Genomic DNA, 25,732 nt, shown 5'->3' on the forward strand with positions numbered 1-25,732 from the left:
TGTCGTAAGAAGTAACTAATGAAGGACGAGAGATGGGCAACAACGTCCCTCTTAAAACATCACTAAAGCTTAACCGCGGTTGCCAATCCGCCTGCAAAGCGTGGCAACTACTGGCAAAACCCCTTATCGGAAGGCTTATGTTCAGCAGTGAACAGTTAAAGGCTGATATGACAATGATATGTATAGTATTTATATTTGTATCTAGTATGTATATACATCAATTAAAACTAGGTACCACAATCGAATTCTAATACTTCCCTAAGGTTGACTGGGAGAAAATGCTTTTACCAGAGGGAGACTTTGTACAGAAGTCGATTGCTTGGATACCTCTGTTCCATTCGTGTTTCTACCGCGAAGCAGTTGTTTTTGCATGGCTGTGTTTCGGTTTGAAGGGTGGGATATGGCAGTGAATTTACAGGGTACAGAGGAATAACATCTGAGTCCTCGGGAATGGCAACGCATGAGAGGTATCATGGGCGAAACAGTACATTCTGTTATGTCCATGGTACTGCTCATGTCTATAGGCAACGATTACCACTTTCCATCAAGTGGACCGTCAGCTTGTTTGCCATTCTAAGTCGTATAAAAAAAAAGTCGACTTGTACACACACTTTGTACTAAAGATTAAAGAAATAAATAGCTGATCGCATCACTTCCTGACTCTTAAAAAAAAACATAAAAGTTCTTAATTCAATGGGCAATAACATTATGGTTGTAAGGCTAAGTGATCGTTTTAGGGAACGCGATGAAGGTAACATCAATAATAATATAGGAGCTCGTAAACCGCATATTAAATGGATTAGTCTATGTAATAAAAGGTAATAAAGCAAATATCAGCAGCCGGCGGCTTGATAAATTAATCTAGGCATTTTTGTACGTGATAGCAATGAAAGATAGATAGATAAATAATGTTTAAGTAACTGTACGTTTAATTGTTGATTATTTAGCACTATACCATATATGTATATGTAAAATATATATTACCAGTATTAAGAGGCGACTAAGGGGATTTTATGGTCAAAGATGTAAGCAACAATGTCCCTATTAAAACTTCACCAAAAGCCTAATTCAGCCATTACCGAATAGTGACTACGTAAGCACATGCTGTTTTCTGATTAGGTTTAAAATCCTGTCAGTCAGAACTAAACTATTTTAGTACATCCCTTAACTCGGGTAGTAACATATACTGAATAAGCTATTATATGTATCATCGATGTTTTTTTATTAGAATCGGCTCGAAAAAGTCTAGAGTCGGGTAGAAGACCAGAGGGAGACTTTGTACAAAAGTCGATTACTTGGGTACCTCTGTCCCATTCGTATTTCAACTGTAAAGCAGTTGTGTTTGCATGGCTGTGTTTCGGTTTGAAGGGTGGGATATGGCGTGAATTTACTGGATACGAAGGAATAACACCTGAGTCCTAAGGAATGGCAACGCATTGGGGGTATCATGGGCGAAACAGTATACTCTGTTATGTCCATGGTACTGCTCGTGTCTATAGGCGACGGTTACCGTCAGCTTGTTTGCCATTCTAAGTTGTACAAAAAAAATTTAGGGTTATAACATTTGTTTTTTACTATTATAATTATTTTAATGAATAAATAAATAAACTATCTGTCCACTGTCGAACATAAGCCTCCCCCATAGACTGCCATAAGGAACGGTGAGCCACGTGCCTCCACTGACTCTCTATAATGCATTTGAAGTTGTCACTAGTAAAAAATCGTCCTACACTGCGTTTGCCCGTACGGGGTCTCCACTCAAGAACCTTTCTTCCCCATCGGTTGTCGGTACTTCAAGTATGTGACCAGCCCATTGCCACTTCAGCTGCTTATCCTTCTGACTATGTCGGTTACTTTGGTTCTTTTGCGGATCGGATTCTGTCACGTAAAGAAACTTCGAGCATAGCCTACCACACTAATCGAAACCATGGCTCCCCTTTTATTATCCCACCGCTCTTCATTGGCAAGCAATTGATTCTCACACACTAGAATCTAAACGGTCGCATACAGTGTGTTTTCAGAGGCGTTTCCTTCCGCAAACTCTCAGGCTATGGAATGAGCTCCTTGCCAAAGTTCTTAAAGGCTACAGTATGGAGTTCTTCAAAAAGAATGCATTAATATTTCTTCAAGGACTACAACGCGCTTGTAACACCCCAAATGTTGCTAGCATAGACGAAGCATGTTTGTCATCGTCGTGGTATAAATAAAATATATTTAAAAAAAACTCCCATAGATATAAACTGCTCACCTGATAGAACGAATGGAAGTTCCTCTCGCCTGGCTGCAGGCTGACAACCCTGCTCTTCTCCAGCAGGTAGTTACTGATGTGGCCGCCCACCGGGTCACCCTTGTAGTCGAAGTGAATGTCCATGTATTTGCCGAACCTCGACGAATTGTCGTTCCTGTTAGTTTTTGCGTTGCCAAATGTTTCCAGTATCGAATTTGACTGGATTAATACATTTTTTACCCTGAAAAAAAAAATGGATAAATTTAATAATAATTGTCTTGACCAGACACAATTTTAATAATTCCTCTCCATCCTAAGGTCATCCGTGAGGTCCCGGCATAAAATAGGCCACTCTTTCCTTTCCCGTGGACGTCGTAAGAGACGACTAAGGAAGAGCGAGGATGGGCAACAGTGTCCCTCTTAAAACATCTATAAAGCCTAACTGCGGTTGCCAATCCGTCTACCAAGCGTGGCAACTACTGGCAAACCCCAAAGGGAGAGGTTTATACCCAGTAATGAACAGTTAAAGGCTGAAATGATGACGATCTTAAGGTTGCCTGGAAGAGATCGCTACTTAGCGTTAAGACCGCCCATTGTTGCCTCTTTATCTTGCCTTTATGTAATTAAGTTTTAAGTATTAATTTTGTTTGTGTACATATTGTTTATCTTTATAATCTGTATCATTCTCTTAAGGAAACAATAAAGACTTTTCATTCATTCAATATTAAACATTCTCATGTCTGTAATCCTTACAATCACTGCTACCATTGTGGTGAACATTCGGCGAGCATATGACAATTCAATGTAACAGGAGACAAACCAATCGTTAATATAAAAAAAATTATATACTTATTACAATTAGAAATTAATTATAAAAGCCTAAATGTTACGTGGTAATTGAAAAATAGAATTTTTAATTTTTAACAAAAATGAAAACAAAAATAAATAGCTAACAATTCGCCATTTTTATTTAATTAATTACAAATTAATTTTCCCCTTAAAAACATTAATCTTGATTTATTTTATTTTATATACAGTGAACGCTCTATATACTCATACTACACTCATTTGAACCACTTTCAATAAAAAAAATCTTATTAGGAAAACTTGCTTATAGGGGGAAAAAAGTATAAAAATACTTTACTGTCTAGAACATATTTTTACTTGTTTTACTAACTACATAATATATAATATAATAATAATAGAATAAATAAAATATAAAGAATATTGTTTACAGAGAGGCTGCTTATATAGAGCGTTCACTGTACTAGCGTAAATTTGAAAAAAAAAATCTTTTTCACGAACTTTGTGGAAACACTCGACGTGTATGATGAACTCACCTGTCTATGTATTCTCTGTGTACTTGCGTTGTATTAGCGGCTATATACTTCATGATAAATTTGGACGCTTCCGTCTTCCCCGATCCTGACTCCCCTGATATTAGCACGCACGTATCTTTGCCCTGGAACAAAATTGTTGAATATTACTGAATATAATTTTAATACAAACATATGGGGATTGTTAATAATACTACTACGGACTACCAGTTCCATTGCTAGCAATATACCCTGTTAGTCGACCACCACGTGGTCCCCCCTGGAAACCATCGTGCTAAATCCCAGGTGTAGTCTAACTGACCTGCCTTTTTATGCTCACCTATCATTCGTCACTGATGATGTTAACGCGGGCAGGGTTACCATTATCATCCAATAAAAAGGTTAGAATTATCGATTATGGAAACCATAGCAAGTAGAAATTGGGTTGACTGGAAGCGATCTCTGTCAGAGATAATTTCACCCTTGCTCACAATATTTATAACTGCATTAACAATGTAATTTACAAGTGCGATATATATATATATATATATATATATATATATATATATATATATATATGTATATATATATATATATATATAAAGGCATTCTTACATAAGTATCGTAAGCATGGGCAATATGGATACCGATTCAATATCTACATATATATTGGATTCCTCTGGACATTAATGGCGGGAAAGTCATCTCCCATTTCGATTCCGTCAACATCTACCAGTAAACTTCAATATCTGTCGTTTAACAGAGGGAGACTTTGTACAAAAGTCGATTGCTTAGATACCTCTGTCCTATTCGTGTTTCAACCGTGAAGCAGTTGTGTTTGTATGGCTGTGTTTCGGTTTGAAGCGTGAATTTACAGGATACAGAGGAATAACATCTGAGTCCTCAGGAATGGCAACGCATGGGGGGTATCATGGGCGAAACAGTATACTCTGTTATGTCTATGGTACTGCTCATGTCTATAGGCGACGGTTACCACTTTCCATCAGGTGGGGCGTTAGCTTGTTTGCCGCCACCTACCCTTTGTCGTTTTTCTCAATATCCTCTACTCAAAGGTTGTGTGGAAGAGATTGCTTAGCGATAAGGCCGCCTTTTGTATCACTTCTCATTAAAATTAACTGTACTTATTTTTTTTTATATATATATTATTCGTTATTGGACCAGATTTAGTAACTAATATATATATTATATAATATGGGTATTTCTCTGTAAGCTCGTACAGGTCCCATACAAATGCTGTCCTAACAATTATTTTTGCCATTTGCCAAAAAACCGTGTCGTATTTCGAAGAAAATTAACTATTATTTTAGTTAGATAAGGAGGCCCACTGAATTTATACGTATTTTCTGAGTTATTAACGATTTTTCAAAAAATCATGACAGGGGACTGTATGAGGTATCAGGGGACTGTTACAGGGCCATCGCTCAAGAAATGCCGTCGTTCGATGCCACATGGAAGAGTATTGAAAATTGGTCGTAGATGTGTCCAAAGAGCAGCAGATGAATGGGCTATGTTCTCGGAGACTGTGCAAAAAGAAAGAATGGAATTTCGTAGGTAAACCACTAAGGTATGCAGGCTCAATTGTGCTCGAGATCCATCGAAATGAAAGTTCTGTATCTCTTTTGCGTATTTAGTGCTATAATTCTCGCTAAAACCTACGTGGATCAGAACTTCATCATCTTGTAGATTTGACTTTAAATTATTCATTGTTTTATATTTGTGAACAATATTTCGCTGGTGATCCAAAAATTTGTGTAAATCTGTCTGTAAATGTGTTATGAGCTCTCTTGGACATCCAAATGTTTTTTTCAAATATTTAGTCACCAGTCGGTTCCATTTAGTCTTAAAATCTTGAATTTCAGAAATCCACATTTTATATCCTTTCTGTCATCAATTTGTTTTTATCAGGTATTTTACATCGTTTAGCTACAGGTACATCTAAACCATTGAGATTAGAATTTTTTCCAGGTCTAGACATCGACTTTATTTCATTAGCTATCTAGTACCTGTACTTTTGTACAATTCTGCCAGTAACAATTTTTTTTAAGATTTGTCTCTCTTTGGTACGTTACAGTGTGAAATATTTTTTTTCAACTGCTTGCTAATGACGTATATACTTCTTTTTTTGATCAGGCTCCGCTAACATTTTCAAAATTTTTGTCTTAGGTATACCTTCAACGATCTTTTTGTATTTACTATTAAATCTCGCTAATTTTTTTTGTACTTCACAATTTATTTATTTATTTCTCTGTTAAACTTCTTTTGTTGTTCTAAGACTTCTTTTCTTCTTTGCTGTAGACTAGTACTGGAAACTGCTGGGCTTGGAGCTGGAGATATTTGAACTTGAACTAGAGCGGCGGGTCTTGTAGACAAAGTATCTGCTTCTGGATCTTATAACGGTGTATTTTCTCGTACAAAATTATCAGTGACGCTTTTCAGTCTTAGTTTGTTGGCTCGGTATATAGTACAATATTCATTCCACTTCTTTCAGGCAGCTCTGTACTCACGAGATGACCATTAAAAATTTTCACAAACCTTTTTCTTTTTTCTTTTGGTACTTCAACTTCTCCTTTTCTCTTATTTGTTATCTCTTTTCAGAATATTTTTTCTTCTTTCGTATCGTAGTCGCTCTGCTTCTTTCTTTTTTTATAGTAGTTCCCCTCGGGATTTTTTTTTTCTTTTTAGGAACAAAATATAATGTATGTTTGATCGACCTGTATAAAATAAGTTTATAAAGGAAAATAATGCAAAGCAATCATACTTAGCGGATAAATTTACACCAACAATATATAAAAACAATAACCAATATGCAAAATACACAGTCCCCTGTTGTTTAAAACAGTCCCCTGCTGCATTTTCAGGCTATATTTAGGTTAGATTTCACAATATTTACAAAACTGGTGTAAAATAGTTTTTTAGGAACCTGCCTATCAATTTAGACATAAATAATAAAACAATAAACTATATAGCGATTATTAAAGTAATTAACATATAAATAATATTACTTACCAGAGGACTGTGTGTGGTAGCGGACCAAACGCGTATTTACCTTACAAATGAAGCTCTATAAACAAAATGATGTCTCGTTGCCACTTTCGGCAAGGTTGCCAATAGTAATTGCGTTTCGTTTCTCTCTAAAAAACTTTTGTAAATATTACAGTTTTTTTTTAATATATAAATTTTTGGCAGGGGACTGTATGGAAATTCTAGGGACAAAGTTTACAAGTGTTTATAATATAATAGAATTCGTAATGAGACCTTGTTTTACGAAAATATATTAATTTTATATTTTTTCTTATTATATTAACTGCCAAATGTATGTAGTTTCAATAACTTCTTCATAAATCTCGTTTCTAAGCGGGAATACAGTGATGGGGACAGTTAGGGGACTGTATTTTTAGAGCTTCGATCACTTTTAGAAAAAAAACTAAAATAGTTAAGGTTCTAAAAACAATGGGCCCGTAAATTTTTGGGGTCAAAGTTTCATTAGAAATGATTTTTATGAAAGTAATTATATTACTTTTTGAAAAAAACAGTCGGGACAGCCGATTACGAGTTTACAGAGAATCACCCATATATTACCCACACCTACCTCTTTTATAATTCATGTAATTATTGATAAGTCATTGCAAGTCAGTACCGTTTAAAAAAAAAAACTAAAAATGTATACTTCTGTGGAACGATGTTTGAGTAATGTTCAGAAATTACAGCTGGAAGCCATGTAGAATTATGTTGAAATACTTTAAAACTTTTTCTTGTGATTTGCGACCGTAAAATTTTTACTGAACACTATAACCACTCTACGGTAATCTTGGTAAAAGACAGAGTAAACGGCGTAACCGGTCCCGTATTTATTATAAAACCATTATTTTTCTCTTTATTTTTTTTTTTTTGTAAAAGAGTGCAAGTATTTTCTTACAATATAAAGACGTGCGTGTTCTACCGCTTGTACAACAGATTGTGCTCAAAGGAATTAATTCAATATGATGCCTACGGCCACTTTCTATCATCGTCGCTAGCTCACCATCGACAGGGAGTTCACCCTCATACCCTACAGCCTAAATGGTCGCGTACAACGCGGTTTCAGAGATGTTTTCTCCCACGAACACTCAGGTTATGGAATGAGCTCCCTGCCGAGGTTTTTCCAAGAGACTACAGCATGGGGTTCTTCAAAAAGGGGGTAAAGAGGTTTCTTCAGGGTCGGCAACGCGCGCGTAATACGTCTGGTATTGCAGGCATTCATAGGCTACGGTAACCGCTTACCATCAGGTGGACCGTATGCTTGTTTGCCACCTCAGTGGTATAAAAAAAAAGACTTAAAATTTCATATACCAAAACTAAGTGCAGTGTGACAACGTCAGAATTATCAATATTTTGTGGAAACCATGTCCATTACACGCACGGGCAAAAGCAGCGTCCCCTTTAAAATACCACCAAAGCCAACTGCGGTTGCCAACCCGTCCGCCAAACGTGGCAACTGCTTCACGGCAGAAACACGAATGGGACAGAGGTAGACAAGCAAACGACTTTTATACAGTCTCCATCTGGTTCATATTCACATTTTTGTAAATTTAGTAAAAAAAATACATAACTCGCCACACCTCGGTAAGTTTCGTATGCGTCCTTTTAAGGACTTGGGTGGTCGCCTTTGAGGTAGGCGATAAAACGGCCGCCACTCTTTACGACTCATTTGGACAACGTCCAAATGTCGTTTGGATACAAGACAATAGGCACTCAGTACGGTGCTAAGTAACGACTCAAGTGGCGAAGCGATTCAACACGCTGCCTCACCTACCGAGGGTTCGATTCCTGGACAATACAGACATGTGTTTATGAGTATATTTACCTGGATATTACATAACTTTACGGTATTATCTAACATTTATTTTATTTATATACACATATATATATATACGATACAAGTATATTACAGTTGATTGACATGCGTAATGTTTTTTTATTAAATCTGGTACCCATTAATGGCGGCTGGTACCTAATAATAATAATGGCATGGTAACCCGGCCTGCGTTATCGGTATACACTGGCACCAGTGCGTGATGATAGGTGAGGATGAAACAGGTGAGTTAGCCCATCGTGACAAATTCAACAAGAATTAGCCACGATAGCTAAGGGGAATCACGTGGAGGTCGATCTGATAAGGTATATTGCTAGCAACAGTACTGTCAAACCCCATTACTTACAATCCCTCCTCCCCCCCAAGCCCACGAAAGGTTATTAGGTACTATCAATGACTGACATTAATTTATTGAACGTTGGGACCATATACGAACGACAATACGACAACTCGACTATTTCTTTTCATTGCTAATTTGAGAACGCAATTGACACGTTGGCATCGTGTTCTACTCTTATGGTGGTGTTAAATTAATTCAATTATAAATCAGTGGTTTGTCGTAAAAGAAACCCATATCCGTTTTATGGTGGCCGTTTTATAGAATCGCCGATAAACAGTTTTAACGCAATCATATCGCAGTTTTGGTTTTACGTAACTATTGGTTCTTCAAAAAAGGAATAAAGAGGTTTCTAAATGGTCGGCAACGCGTGCGTAATACCCCTGGTATTGCAGGCGTTCATAGGTTACGGAAACCACTTACCATCAGGTGGGCCGTATGTTTGTTTGCCACCTAAAACGGTATAAAAAAAATTGGTGTATTTAGGATTATGTTTTGGAGGGAAGGGGGACTGATCCCTTAAAATGGGCACATATGTACTCTTAGACTTTTTTTATAACACAGAGGACAAACGAGCACGCAGCTCACCTGATGGTAAGTGTCTACCGCCTCCCATCAGCACCCGCAACACCTGATGAATTGCAGGTGTGCTACAGCTGCTTGTGTACTTTTAAAAAGGAATATATGCTTTACATATCTTTGCCTATAACTGAAAACTCAGCTCTTCACCCTAGGGAGGGCGCTAGACGATTCCGAGATGGTCACGTTAATTTTTTTTTTATTTTATACAACTTAGAATGGCAAGCAAGCTGACGGCCCACCTGATGGAAAGTGGTAACCGTCGCCTATAGACATGAGCAGTACCATGGGCATAACAGAGTAAACTGTTTCGCCCATGATACCCCCCATGCGTTGCCATTCCTGAGGACTCAGATGTTATTCCTGTTGAATTCCTCACAATGGGCCACTAGCCTGAGTTCATCATATCTTATCTGGATATAATACCTCCCTGGTGCCTTGCAAGCGTATACCAATAGCGCAAGCGGAGTTACCATTCCATTATCATTCATTAAAAAAAAACTAAAAATCCTATTTGTCTAAGGAGGTTTGTATACCTTCTCTTTGTACTGACCTGTTGTCGTAACACCCTCTGGCAGGCATCCGCCACGGCGTACACGTGCGGCGGCACCTCGAACATCTCCCTGCCCCTGTACTGGGCCATGTGCTGCGGCCCATAGATGTCCAGCGACTTGTACGGATTCACTGACACCAGCACCTCGCCGATGTATGTGTAAATCTTGTTGTGTTTGAATCTGGTGGAAAACAAAAAAAGAATAAAGCACAAATAACAGGTGCTTATGGCATCAACAATATATTCTATTATGCCACCCTATCAGGTCGACCACCATGTGGTTCCCTCTGGAAACCATCGTGGGTAATTCTAGTGGAATTCGTCACGATGGGCTAACTGACTTGCTTTCATCGTCACCTATAATCCCTCACTGGTGCCCCTGGTGGTGGAGATTACCATTCCATTATCGCCCATTAAAAAAAATGTATATATAATACTATCGACCCGCCCCGGCTTCGCACGGGTACACATTACATCACATTAGAAACCTCTAAAATTATCAGTGTTTCTTTACAATATTATTCACGTATTATACCTTCCTCTTGAATCACTCTGTCTATTAAAGAAAACTGCTTCAAAATCTGTTGCGTAGTTTTAAACATTTAAACATACATAGAGACGGACAGACAGCGACAGTGACTTTGTTTTATATTATGTAGTGATGATACGCAGGGGGCAAACGAGCACACTGCTCACCTGATGGTAAGTGATTACCGGCACCATAGGCACCCACACAGAAGTTGCAGGTGTATTGCCGGCCTTATAGGAAGGAATATTCTCTTATCATCTCAGCCATTATCCGTCTACTGCTGAGCATCAGCCTCCCCCATAGGCTACCATAAAAAACGGTCCTGAACCACCTGCATCCACTGACTCCCTGCAATGCACTTGAGGTCGTCACTCCATCCAGTAGGGAGTCGTCATACACTGCGTTTTTTACTGAAAAACCTTTCTTCTCCATCGGTTGCCGGTTCTCCGAGCTATGTGACCAACCCGATATGTTATGCTATATAAGTAAATCCGTTTCCATATTTGGGGATTTACAATTGAGGAAGCCTCAAAAGAGACTTCTTTATGAACATCGCCCTCACAACTTCTAGATTTAGTACCTATTGATACGGAATTCAGAAGCCTAATTTAATTAACCAACTTTATTTGTAGCGCAACGGAGAACGATCATTACTCTACTTGGGCATCTCAACACAAGTATTACGATAATACATTACACAGCGGACGTGTGTAACTCTTTAGTGTGCACTTAGTGATGTAACAGTACACATGCATACACAAACATAACGTTTAGATCACCGATCAGAATACGCAAATGTGTGCGTCTCATGCATGACTAACAATGAACAAATGCAAGGAATGGCGTCACCGAAGAACACGGTGAAAAACAAATAAGCTATTATCTATTAAGAAAATGTATAGCTGTTTAGTTTCTGGTGTTGGGTTTAGAAATTTAAATTTTTCAATAAAATTAAGATAGTTTTTGCTGTAGCCTTTTGTATATTTCGTGGATATATTTTCTTTTTATATTATTTAGAATGGCAAACAAGCTGACGGCCTACCTGATGGAAAGCAGTAACCGTCGCCTATAGATATGAGCAGTACCATGGACATGGACAGAGTATATGTGGAACACAATCCAATTTACAAGGTTCAGAGGATATCATGGGCAAAACAATATACTCTGTTATGCCCATGGTACTGCTCATGTCTATAGGTGACGGTTACCACTTTCCATCAGGTGGGCCATCAATTTGTTCGCCATTCTAAGTTGCACAAAAAAAACCTACGCAAAGACGATTGTTTCTTCACCATTTTTATGTAGGGCGTCGTCTTTTACGAAAAAGCCAAAAAGTTAAATCAAAAGTCCATCCCCATCGCTATAAAATTATAATAAGAGTAACACGGTGCGCGAAACCGAATGAATTTGTTATTCGAATAATAAGTAATTACTAATTGTATTATTCGACTAATTTAGTATTGGTAATATACTAATTTTCGTAATAAAATTATTTTACTAATTAGTAGTCGTTTCCCTGTATCCAGTACTATCACACTACTACCAATAAGTGATAACAAGTGACCACCAAACAATTGGAAATCATTCGTATAATCCGAATGAATTGCTTAGTCGAATAATAAGTAATCGGATTAGTAATGTTGCGCATCGATACGTTAATCTTTCGAGGTCATTAGTTTTCAACAGACAGCGTTGCCCTTTAATAATAAACGCGATCCCCCCCCCCCCCCCAAGGGTCAGGCCCTACGATTGAGAAACGTTGTTGTCCACGAATCATAATAGGATTTGTTTGTATAACTTATCAATGTAAATGTACTAGTTCGTGAAGCCCAATAAACTTAGTAGGTCAAGCAAAACAAATTCAAATATGACTCATGTTAGGAGGACTTGAATATAAAGGACATGCTGGATAGAAAAAGTAACGAATGAGCAAGTTTTCAAAAGGGGTAATGAAAAAAAAAACAATAAAGAAAACAATAGAGAATAGAAGAGGCAAAACGCTGAGCCACCTTATTAGAAGTAAAAATAGAGGGCAAAAAAGAAAGGGGAAGACCGAAAGATAACTATATGGGAAAGAAAAACAAAACACTAGGTGTCATGTCGTATAAGGAAGTCAAAGATATGGAAGGGATAGAGCTGGCTGGAAGAAAATGCATGAATTAGTTGCACCGACAAGAGAAAACATTTAAATAAAAAAAGGAAGACTGAATCTCTCCAGATCACAAATAGACAATGTAACTTTACATGAAGTAATTTGTAACAAATGAGGATAGTAATAGACCCGGCATGCCAGCACGAGTCAATCGAAGCCCGCGACGAAATCGGACACGGAGTCGCGTGCGATTAACACTCGGTCACGGCTCGTTAACGAGATGTTCCGTACAATCAATCTATTAGAACGCTTGTCAATCTATTCACTTAGCTCTGATTACGCTACTTTTTTTATCTGATGAAAGAGAAACAAAAAACTGATGGGCTTTTAAATGCGAATAAAGTGTTAAATTGTAAACATTCGTATCGTGATATTCATGCAATGGTCTATTTATTTTTGAACAAACTACTATGTAAATCTTAGATTATATAGATAGAGTATACCCATACAAATGTTACGAGAAAAGCGGGTCAACTTTTTCACACAATTTTGCATGATAAATAGTTATAAGTGTTTCCTTTATAACTTCAGTAATTATTTAGTTTTATAAATTTTGCATCTTTTTAAAGCATAAAAATTCATTTTATTTATTAAATAATTAAGTATAGAAACATCAAGATACATTATGTGCGTTAGTATATAGAACACTGATAAAAAAACGAGTCAACTAATAGCTGACAAAAAAAGACTCGTTTTTGAAATTCAATGCTCTATCTATATCTAAGATGTCAATTTATAGTCTACTACGATAGAAACCAATGAAAATTTTGATAGTGGAAGAATATTATTCAATCAATTAATTGTTTTTTTTTTATATGTTCTACTATTGGCCATCAGCAGAATGTCTTACGGTTAGATTAATTATTAGTTTGTTTTGATTTTCATAAAATTTTATTTAAACATACTACATTGGTACTTTTCCTTTCAAAAACAACTTTTTATATTAATCTTTTATCGTACCTTTTACTAATTTGCAATTCTATCCACTAGATTGTTTTGAAATTAAAAGCATTATTCATGGGCGCACTAATTAGTAAATAATTCAATTTGGACGTAATGCAAATCTAATTTTATACAGTTACATAGTAAGTACGATATAAAGATCGTAAACTAAGTGAGATTACAATTGTAATTGGCCAGGGCAGCTTCTAAATAAAACCCTGAGCATAATTAGACGAAATGACATGCAAATATTCAAATCACACCATCGCTGATAATTCTGTCATTGACATTGACATTGAAATTGGTTTGAATAAGAAAACCGTAAGAATAGCCATAGAACTAATGATATAAGGAAATTAAACCAATTGGTTTAACTTCTAATTAATCTAAATTTAGATTGATTGGAAGTTTTATCGCCTCAATTTCTTTTTTATATGAGGCTAATCGCTGTCATTTCCAAACCATAGACAGGAACAGCACTGTGGGCTTCTTTTATTGCATATACTGTGACGCCCATATCACTTTTACTTATCATTGTATAATCTAAACACAATATTACACGAAACTCATTCGAAGAATTACAACCCAGAAATTTTTGTTACGGTGCCACGGTTTACGGAATACAGAAATGTATTGTTAGAGATGAAATAAAAACAAATTCATAATACGTAAGCAATAAATTAGTATTACCAACAAAACTAAAACTGGCTACGATAATCCAAATTCCAAAGGTAGTTACATTAATCAAATGATAAAGTCCCACACCAACGGTAAAATTTCACCATAACAGGTCGAGCTCGATATACCAAAACAGTTCTTTCAGTCTATACCAAATATTTAAATTTACTTAATTTTATTATCGAAAAACCTAATTTAATGACATTAACCTAATTTAATTTAATCACAATACTTAGAGGATACTAAAAAGGGCTAAAATGAGTTAATACTCACGTACCTTTGAAAGAAGAAAAGCGATCTCTTCATCTAATGATCGATTGAAAGAGATTTTACCAGAGGGAAACTTTGTACAAAAGTCGATTGCTTGGGTACCTCTGTCCCATTCGTATTTCAACAGTGAAGGAGTTGTGTTTGCATGGCTGTGTTAATCGGTTTTTGGTGGGATATGGCGTGATCTTATAAAGAATAAATGAGTCCTCAATCTTTGATGACATAGCAAAGATGAGGGGAGATGGAAGAAACAGTAACTCTGTTATGTCCATGGTACTGCTCATAGGAATTGACGAATATGACTTTCCATCAGGTGGGCGTCACTTATTTCTACGAGTTGTACAAAAAACTTTCCAAGAGACTACATATTTTAATGGGGTTCTTTAAAAAAGAGATAAAGAGGTTTCTTCAGGGTCGGCCACGCGCGGCTAATATCCCTGGTATTACAGGCGTTCATAGGCCACGGTGATTGCTTACCATCAGGTGGGTCATATGCTTGCTTGCCCCTCTCAGTGGTATAAAAAAAAGAGAGTTGTTCAATGAATTAAATTACTCGCTGTATTTCGGATGTTTATACAATTTCTGTTACACCCTACACAAGCCGTCTGGCTTATATAAGGTCGCGTGCCGAAATCCATAACCAGACAAACGGGTCGTCGACATTGCAAGCTTCGCCCGTAGCGAATGGGAGCCGAAAAGCCGAAACAGTCACCGAAAAGCGTGGACATGATCGTAAAATGTACCCATAAAAACAAGAGACAAAGGGTAATCGTGATTGATCTTGACTGAACGTTTTAAGTTTTGAAGATATTGAGTGCCGAATTGCGACCTATACAAAAGAATATATCGAACAATGATTTTCAATTAACAGGCCCTTTCACAACCCATATTACATATAGAAACAGTTAAAATTATAAACTATAATAAAAGTATGGAAAAAATTATATTTTCTCGAACTAGTCTTATGTTGAAAGCGTCCGAAATGTGTTTTGTGTATAGACAAGTAAGGTTACTTTTTAGTGGGGTTTTGAAATAAATTCCAATAGATCGATATTGGAATTGTAACGTTTAGCACCCTCTAGTTGCAATAATGACGACATAATACGATCCGTATTGTTTTGATACATGTATATTAGTGTAACATTCAATGCAAACTCTTGCAAACCGATCCCTATTTGAAACAATAAATAGGAATCATTGTTGTACATTGTCGATTAATGACGATATTACATTCAAGTATAGACCTGCAGATTTCAAATTTTCAAAACTTTACTACAAAACAAATAACAGAACAAGATATAGAAAATAAACTATATTAAAAGAAGAATGTACAAAATTATTCGCAAAAATTATGCATTTCTGTTTCATACTGTCTTTGTTTATCGATCTTACAGATGGCAATTTTTTCTGAAATGATGTGGATTTTTTTGTCTACAAACCATAAGTATAACTTGGTATAATAATAAAAGACAGATGATAAATCGTATAATTTCTCATCTATAAAACTACAAGAAATAAAAATAAAATTTACAAAGAAGCAGTAAAGTGCATAGCTAGTAAAATCCATAGTCAAATGGAATGTACTATTTAAACTAGTAATAGCGCAGATGGCAATAATCATGTAAGAATTATAATAGCAACATAAAAGCTCCATAGCTTATGTACTATTATGAGCCAAGTACATTAATAGCTGTGGTAATAGTAGATGTAGCGAGTACGTGTAAAGCGTAAGCTACACTGAAAGCAAAGCTAACTAAACCTAACTTTTTTCAGCTTAGCACTCTTTTTCTTAGTTCACACTGCGTGCACAGAGCTAAGGCAGGAGAAATAAACGAATTACGTGACCTGGGTAGTCCAACAATACGAACAGACGCCCTTTGAGAAAGAGCACAATTCTATCCGATATTGCGTTTATATTTATTCTTAGCTTTAAATATACCTTTATAATACCCATATTAGTTTACTCTTAAGAGGTCAAATCACTTAGTTAGCTAGGAAACTTGACTTTGTTTTTTGATTAGGATGTTGAAACTCCCGAGTCCCAAAGAATAGAAGCGAAAGTATCCAAATTTAAATAGTGTGGGAAAAAATTTATAGTTTATAAAAATTAAGCTTCGCTTAGCTCCATAATAGTTGCATGTAGACTAAGCTAAGTGAGCTAAGCTAAACAAAATTAAGTCCGCTCAGCGTAGCTTTCAGTATAAACTGCACTTAACGATCAAGTTGAAAAACTATGAGTTCGCGAGCAGTCTGACGTCACCGGCCGACCGCCTGCGGTACAGGTTTGTAGTTCAAGATCAGCGCGGGGCCAGTCGTGCTCAGGCGCTTGTACAAATTCTGTTTCATCACAAACTAGTAGATCCATTCAACCGGCGTATTGACTTGTTTAGAACTGGGATTAGCCGCCATTATAAAATTTGCGAATGGGCTTTCCGACAAAATAATACATTTGAAGGAGATCTTACGAACTGCAATCTTTAAATATTGGAAAATTTACATAGATTATATCATAGGGAATAAAAAGTACAGAATATTGTAATCAGTCATCAGGAAAAGATAAAAATATTGACAAGAGTCAGCACTCCTAGCTGAAGAAACTATGGAAACGATTCAAATAAGCTGACTATTAAAGTAACAGATTTAAAAGTAAAGATGGATAGCAATATCCATCTTTACTTTTAAATCTGATAAGAATACAACTTGAAAAATTAACTATTGCAAATGGAAAAAAGTAAAATGTATAAGTTAGCATAAGTTTTCGAACAGTCACATGGTTTAAAAGCGCGAGCTTAAATACGTATCTCTTCAAATGAAAAGAGCATATTATAGTCTAAAACTACGGCACAAGCCAGATAGTTTTTATTTAGAGTTCTCCTATTTAAACATTTAAACATTGAATTTTGTTCCCTGTCTGATTTTAGATTACAAAACCAGCACTGCTAAAGCAAAGATCGTTGGCCAAAATTTAATAAAAAAAAAAAAATATCTGAAACCTGATTAACAAAACACGTTTAGCCAATCATTGCGGAGGCGGTCGTACACAGTTAGGGCACACCCCAACTATATTAGAAAAGCGTGTTAGGGGCGATTTGCAGGACAAATATAGTCGCACGCAAGGGATTCGACATATTTACCGAATGGACAAGGAAATAAGCAGTATCTCCTTGGACGGGAGTGAGTCACGATATTAAAACGTTATGTATGTACATTTTACTCAATGATTCATTTGTATATATGACGTCATTCGATTCTATTCCAGCGAAAACATTTAAGTATTTATATTAATTTTATGGTTTTAATTGATGATGGGAATTTTTTTTTTGATGGGTGAAAATGGAATGATAACTCCGCCTGCGTTAACGGGATACGCTGGCGGAGCACCAGTGATGGGTGATAGGTGAGAATGAAAACAGGTCAGGTAGCCCATCATGATGAATTCATCAGGAATTAACCACGATAGTTTCCAGGGAGAACCGCGTGCAGGTCGAACTGGTTGGGTATATTGCTAGCAATAGGATTCTCAGTCTCCATTACTACCAATCCCTTTCCCCCCTGATGGGAATATTGTTTAAGTTTTAAAACGAAGCATGCCATAGCATATTAGTCGTTAACTGTCCACTGCTGCACATAGGCCTCCTCCTATTGGGTTTTGCCAGTAGTTACCACGCTTGGCAGGTGGGTTGGCAACCAACCCACACCATTGACATGTCACACACGTTGCCATTACAACAAAGATTAACATCTTTAAAACACACTACACTACATCCTTTAAACTAGAAATGAGTAATATGGATACCGATTCAGTATCTATATATTGAGTTCCTCGATACACGATTTACCAGAGGGAGACTTTGTACAAAAGTCGATTGCTTGGGTACCTCTGTCCCATTCGTGTTTCAACCGTGAAGCAGTTGTGTTTGCATGGCTGTGTTTCGGTTTGAAAGGTGGGATATAACGTGAATTTACAGGGTACAGAGGAATAACACCTGAGTCCTCAGGAATGGCAACGCATGGGGGGTATCATGGACGAAACAGTATAGTCTGTTATATCCATGGTACTGCTCATGTCTATAGGCGACGGTTACCACTTTCCATCAGCTGGACCGTCAGCTTGTTTGCCATTCTAAGTTATATAAAAAAATAAAAACACTGATGCGGAAAAAGGTCGTCACGCATTTCGATATCGCCCATATCGATCGGATATCTATTTTCGAATATATTAAAAATCTATTATCCAATATTATTTTTTAGACGGACGTATGTCGACCAAATAGGCGACGTGCTGAAGAAGGGCCAAATTAAAAGTACCCGTAACCGGCGAGCGTGTATGACAAGATTGATGAATGTGGAGGAAGCGAAAGAGGTTTGTTTGAATCGAAGCATTTGGCGTTCCATTGTTTCTGCCTACCCTAATGGGAGACAGGCGTGACAGATATGTATGTATGTATGTATTTTTTGAATGACAGACTTAACATATTCATTATTGGACGAGTATATAAATATTGTAACTAGAATATATAGATATTACTATATATTAGCCATTCGTACTTCAAACACTTCATAATTCTTTACGATTTCTTAACGATAATAAACACGTTTCTACTTTTTGACGGCTATGACTCCAAAGAATCAATAATACCACACCCACACCCTTTCGCAAATATACACACGAGTTATTATAATTTATTATTACTCGCTAGACATATATATTTTTTTATACAACTTAGAATGGCAAACAAGCTGACGGCCTACTTGATGGAAAGTGGTAACCGTCGCCTATAGACATGAGCAGTACCATGGATATAACAGAGTATACTCGCTAGACATATGATAGTTATTCAATAGTCGATGATTCATAATCTATATGCAGTAACGACATAAGACTAGAAACAATGGAAAATAGTTTTATTCGTCTACACTAATATTATAAAGAGGAAAGATTTGTATTTTTGTGTGTTTTTTTTATACAACTTAGAATGGTAAACAAGTTGACGGCCCACCTGTATGTGTACCATGGACATAACAGAATATATGAAAACGTTGCCATTCAAATGTTATTCCTCTGTACCCTGTAAGTTCATGTATGTTTGTAATGAATAAACTCGAAAACTACATTGCCGATTTTAAAATTTCTTTCACCATTAGAAAACTACATTCACCCTGAGTAACATAGGCTATATTTATTGCTAGAAAAGATTATGGATCCTTATTAAAACTTTAATAACGTAACTCAAGGTGTAAAAAGTACTATAAAATATCTTTCCTCGTGTGCGCTGCGGAAACTATTGGTGATAGAACACAAATACGTTTTACAATATTGAAGAAAATATCAATAACTACAAAAAACTTCGCGATACTGTATGTCGCAACTATTATCGTTATGTCACAATAACCACTTTTTAAAATGTTACAAAAATGTCCACCCTTGCCGAAGCTTGTTTGCCATTTTAAGTTGTATATATAAAAAAAAAACCAATGCTGTAGTCTCTTGGAAAAACCTCGACAGAGATCATTCCATTGCCTGAGCGTTCGTGGGAGAAAACATCTTTAAAACCGCGTACAGTAGTGAAGGTTTTACTTTAATACAACGACAATACTGTCTCCGTGTGTGTAGCGACTACAATAATCATATCATGCAATTCAAACGGACGGAAAGGTGCACTTGTAGTTATTATGACAAACTGTGTCATATCTTTACGACGCCTATATATCTTGTATCAACACGAGCTACAAGTACATAGTGAGTAATATTACAATAATCATATTATGACAAACGTACAAGTCAATATGTCATTTTCCAAAAACAAACAATTTTTAATGATTTCTTTTAATTGATAATAATGGAATGGTAACCCCACCCCGCCTGCACTATAGGGATGATACGCTAAGTACCTAACATTAATTTGATTTCAGTATTACCCTTGTTTCTTGTGGTGGGGAAAATGAGTGAGAGGTCAAATAGACAGGTCAGTGGAAACCATCATGGTTAATCTTGTGAATTCATATATAACACCTGGATCATCTTCCACTGGTGCCTCGTCGGTGTATACCGATAGCGCGGGCGGGTAAACCATTCCATTTTCACTCATTAAAAAAAAAACCTGTTTCTTGTGTTTGTAGGTACTATACGTTATTTTAACTCTATGTATTAATTATTGATAGGTGAGAATGAAGAAACACCTGGAATTCAGCACGATGGTTTCCATGGGGAAGCACGTGCAGTTCCACCTGACAGAGTAACATATATAGCTGCAATAAGACTGGCAATCCACATTACTAATACCCCCCCACCCCCTTAAAAACTTGCAATTAGATGATAGATTCAATTTACAATCTCCAAACAGACCCATGTATCAATAAACACATACCCATGTCGGAGGGCAGGGATTGTTAGTAAATAGGGAGGTTTGTTCCCCATTGCTATCTATATATAGCTAGATAACTGTCATATCTGTCTGTTTACTGTATATCTATCTTTTTTTTATTGTACGGATAATCTGGTAGTATTGTTTTATTGTTACCCTATTCCCTTTGGCCGCAACAGAATATCAGTGCTTTGCTGTTTTGAGGGCGAAGTAGTAAGCTGAGTTGTGGCCATTTTGTGTTGCTATGGCACACTCACAAACGAAAATTGTATTTAGCTTTATGTATTTTTTTTTTCATTTATGTTATCTCGCTTTTTTTTTGTATATCTATGTTGTAATTTGTGTGCTGTAAGTAATACAAATAAATTATCTACCTATCTATCTATATCCTAACAGATCATTTTCCACGCGGTTCCCCCTAAAAACCATCATGGTTAATTCTGGGCTAACTGGCTTGTTTTTTCATCCCCACCAATTATCCCTCACTGGTACCCCGCCAGTGTTTACCGATAGCGCAGGCGGGGTTACCATTTCATTATTATCCATTAAAAAATGCCACCAAACACAGGGGACGCTCATATAGCGATGAAAGTGCAAGGAATGTATTGAAACCTCTTCTACCGAAGCCCCACTAACCAGTACAATGTATGTTTATGTTTACGCTCGCGTCCTATGACACGCTTTCTCATTGAGCGTGCATTTCGTATGCGCCGCACGCGACCTCACGCGAGGGCATACGGCGTCCTTACTCACCGTACTTACTCATCAACAGACTAAATTTGAAGACTGATCTACGCTTTTAAATACTATTAATATATAATACTTATATATAATACTCATTTGAAGGGAGAAAGAGATTGTTAGTAATGGAGACTGAGAATCCTATTGCTAGCAATATACCCAACCAGGTCGTTGTGCTTGCGGTTCTCCCTGGAAACTATCATGGTTTTTTTTTTTGATGGGTGAAAATGGTATGGTAACCCCGCCCGCGCTAACGGGATACGCTGGCGGGGCACCAGTGAAGGGTGAAAAATGAGAATGAAAACAGGCCAGTTAGCCCATCATGATGAATTCATCAGGAATTAACCATGATAGTTTCCAGGGGGAACCGCGAGGAGGTCGACCTGGTTGGGTATACTGCTAGCAACGGGGATTCTCAGTCTCCATTACTAACAATCCCTTTCCCCCAGCAGTGGACAGTTAATCACTGATATGATGATAATGAAGATGAATAAAAATACTAATAATGAGTTATATATCGGCAGCAGATTATTCTATGACGTCCCAATAATATTTCTTCTTGGTGGGTAAGAACAGATAAAGCATTGATCTTTTACAACGCAGGGGGCCAACAAGCATGCGGCTCACCTGATGGTAAGTGACTTCTACTAAATGATGTCGTATCGGTTTGGAAATATTGCTGCTGCAAGTTGATTCCAAAGAGTGGTTGCATATTGTACAGTGCATATACTGTGTATTAATTCATGTTTATAAATTTCAATTTTATCCTATAATTTGAGCCGTCAACTTGATCCCAGTGGGGGGAAAGGGATTGTTAGCTATGGAGCTTGACAGCGCCATTGCTAGCAATATGCCTTATTAGATCGACTTCCACGTGGTTCCCCTTGGAAGCCATCGTGAACAATTCTTGTTGAATTCGTCACGATGGGCTAACTGACCTACTTCATCCTCACCTATCATCCTTCACTGGTGCCCCGGCGGTGTATACCGATAGCATGGGTGGGGTTACCATTCCATTATCATCCATTAAAAAAAAAAAAAAACACTTGATCCCGGTCGCAAATTCAGACACACAATTTTGATCGCAAATCACGAATTTTTGATTGGAAACCAGCAAGATAACATTAATGGGGAGGCTGATTGCTCACTGAGTAGTACACGCCATATGTAATGTTGTAAGTCTCAAAGAGTTTACATTCGTAAGCTTTCAAGTTCGAGAAACAATAGTACTGTGAGGCCACGACCGTGACCAAACAATAGTTCCGTAACAACAGACAGGCAAAAACTTAACACTGTGCATATGGGCATGCATGTCCATTAACATTAATTAGGGTTCCTTATTTTATTTACGTGAACCGAAACCCCCTCCTTTTTGAAGTAAGATCAAAGTTGCCATCTTATTTTAGTCTTCGGGGACCACTAGCAGAGCGACCGAATGAGAAAACAGATTAGTCAAAGCATGAATTGGTAAGAGACGGCAAGCGATACACGTGTGCCATTATTAACGTCTGAAAAAGTGTTGAAAATATTAGGACTTCAAAGATATGACCAAGATACTGTGTGCGGTTGTCAAAAGATAAAGAGAAATCAAAAGATCTGTCAAAATGATTCAACTGCTGATTTACCTCACATCAGATGTGTGATGTCGCTGACAGTCATTTAAACAAACTGATGATATGACGTCATTAACTTCATCACATCAGCCTTTAACTGTCCACAGCTGAACATAGGCCTTTCCCTTGGGGGGTTTCGCCAGTAGTTGCCACGCTTGGTAGGCGGATTGGCAACCGCAGTTAGGCTTTGAAGATGTTTTAAGGGGGACGCTGCTGCCCATCTCTTGCTCTCCCTTAGTCGCCTCTTACAACACCCACGGGATAGGAAGGAGCGGCCTATTCTATGCCGGGATCATACGGCAATGATTAACTTACTTCAAATTAAACTTCTATTATTAATACAAAAAAATCCAATTTAGACAGAGATGTACTCTGTTTAGAATGTAGACGAAGAAATAGAGTCTAAGAAGGTAATGTATTTTCGGGGAAAGGAGATTGTTAGTAAGACTGATTAGTGGCTCCAATTCAAACAAAGATATCTTAACATAAGAGTATCTTTGCTTTGTCAGGTAGTTTCCATATGGTCTCCCTGAAAACCATCACGGTTTGTACTTGATGAAGCCATCGGGAGGGGCTAATGTACCTCACCTGTCATCCCTCATTGGCATTCTGCCAGTATAAACCAATAGCATAGGCAGGATTACCATTCTTCTTCCATCTTTATTAATCTTTTTAAAAAAACAAATGATTTCTCGGTTTAAAGACTAAGCAATTGATACAATTGTATAGCAAATGAAAAAATATGCAAGTTAGAATGGCAAACAAGCTGACGGCCCTTCTTATGGAAAGTGGTAACAGTCGCCTATAGACATGAGCAATACCATGGACATAAGAGAATATACTGTTTCGCCCATGATACCCCCCATGCGTTACCATTCCTGAGGACTTAGATGTTATTCCTCTGTACCCAGTAAATTCACTGCCATATCCCACCCTTCAAACCGAAACACAGCCATGCAAACAAAACTGTTTCACGGTAGAAACATGAATAGATAGAGGTGCCCAAGCAAACTACTTTTACGTACAAAGTCTCCCTATATTACTTCTTTTATGTTCCTTTTTTTATATTATTCTTTATTTTTTTTTTTTGCGTATGAATCTACATCTGTTTTTATTTATGAGTTGTAAGTAATGCAAATAAATTATATATCTATCACATTTGGATATGGGTTACTGATATTCGCTTTATATGGAGTTTTCTTCAACAAGGACGCGCGAGTTGCTGACAGAACGGTACGGAAATGGTGACGCTCACGTCTATTTCCGTTGAAGGAAACCCGCTAGTCACAGACAGACAATATATTAGTTACTGCAGTTAATTTCCTTTTGATTATACCTAGGTTTTATAACCAAAAAATATTGTTATTTCTTTCTTTCATAGCTTTTATATCGTTAGTCGCTTATAGCATGGATAGACAAACGACTGACCACTCGCATTGCAGTAGGGAAGACATGTACAAGGTTCCATGTTGCTGATATATTGGTATTTTTTTTTCTTTATACGACAAAGCATACAATCTAGTCAACGACAAGGGCACCCATCACTCGTGATAGTGCTTCAGTCTCTAATCAAATCTTTCTTGGTTACCTTAGCTTTTTTTAATGGGTGATTATGGAATAGTAACCTCTCCTGCACTATCAGTATACGCTAGTACTTACCAGTGATAGTTGATACATGAGGATGAAGGCAGGTCAGTTAGCCCATCGTGACGAATTCAACAAGAATTGTTCACGTTTTCCAGGGGGAACCAAGTGGAGGTCGACCTGATAGAGCATTATGCTAGCAATGGGGCTGTCAAACTCTATTGCTAACAAATCCCTTTTCCCCATTTAATGGATGATCATGGAATAATAACCCCTCCTGCACTATCGGTATACGCCGGCGAGGCACCAGTGATAGATGAAAAATGAGGATGAAGGCAGGTCAGTTAGCCCATCGTGAGGAATTCGACAAGAATTAACCACGGTGGTTTCCAGGAGGGACCGCGTGGAGATCTATCTGATAAGGTGTATTACTAGCAATGGGCCAAAGCATTTCTAACAATCCCTTCCCCCCTGGTTACCTTCGTTAGTGACTAAGACCTCTGACGTAGTGTAACTATTGGACAATGACTTTACATGTTCTCCAGAGAATAAAACAAGACGATCACTTTTCCATTTTTAAAAAATCTAAACATGAATCACGTAAAAAAAAAGGTTTAGACTACTTTGAATTTGAGACCACGAAACCACAGTAAAGCGTTGTCCAACTAAGATGTCGTTTATAATAACGACCTGCCTAATGGCGGATAATCTACCACCGCACTCCGTAAATGCTTACAATAAAGTGCATTGTATCTAAAGAACATAATCTCGGAATCCCGAATGATTAAAGCAACGGATCGTTACATTTACAGCTATAATAATAATATGCAAATTTATTGTATAAATTAAAACAAATAATTAAAAAAGGATAGCACAGATGCAAAAGACAACATTATGTCATCGTTAATCAATTACAATACAAGATTTTAATCTTATTTTTATTTCAATTTTCTACCAAAATCTTCTATATTAC

General features: G+C 37.1%; 1 protein-coding gene across 2 annotated transcripts in view; it reads right to left on the bottom strand.

Annotated features, from left to right (window-relative positions):
• The window catches only part of LOC113519922 (unconventional myosin ID), a 295,622-nt gene that overhangs the window by 254,539 nt on the left and 15,351 nt on the right, over positions 1-25,732 (bottom strand). For both annotated transcript variants that reach the window (XR_008253718.1, XM_052902261.1), the window contains exons 2-4: positions 9,886-10,066; positions 3,568-3,689; positions 2,249-2,468 (exon numbers count right to left, since the gene is read on the bottom strand). Coding sequence is in view for 1 of the 2 variants with exons in the window: in XM_052902261.1 (XP_052758221.1) it covers positions 2,249-2,468; positions 3,568-3,689; positions 9,886-10,066 (523 nt within the window). In the remaining variant the exon portion in view is untranslated. The remainder of the gene's footprint in view (positions 1-2,248; positions 2,469-3,567; positions 3,690-9,885; positions 10,067-25,732) is intronic.

The sequence above is a fragment of the Galleria mellonella genome, unplaced genomic scaffold, assembly GCF_026898425.1.
Source record: "Galleria mellonella isolate WM207_F2 unplaced genomic scaffold, CSIRO_AGI_GalMel_v1 utg89, whole genome shotgun sequence".
Taxonomy (NCBI): domain Eukaryota; kingdom Metazoa; phylum Arthropoda; class Insecta; order Lepidoptera; family Pyralidae; genus Galleria; species Galleria mellonella.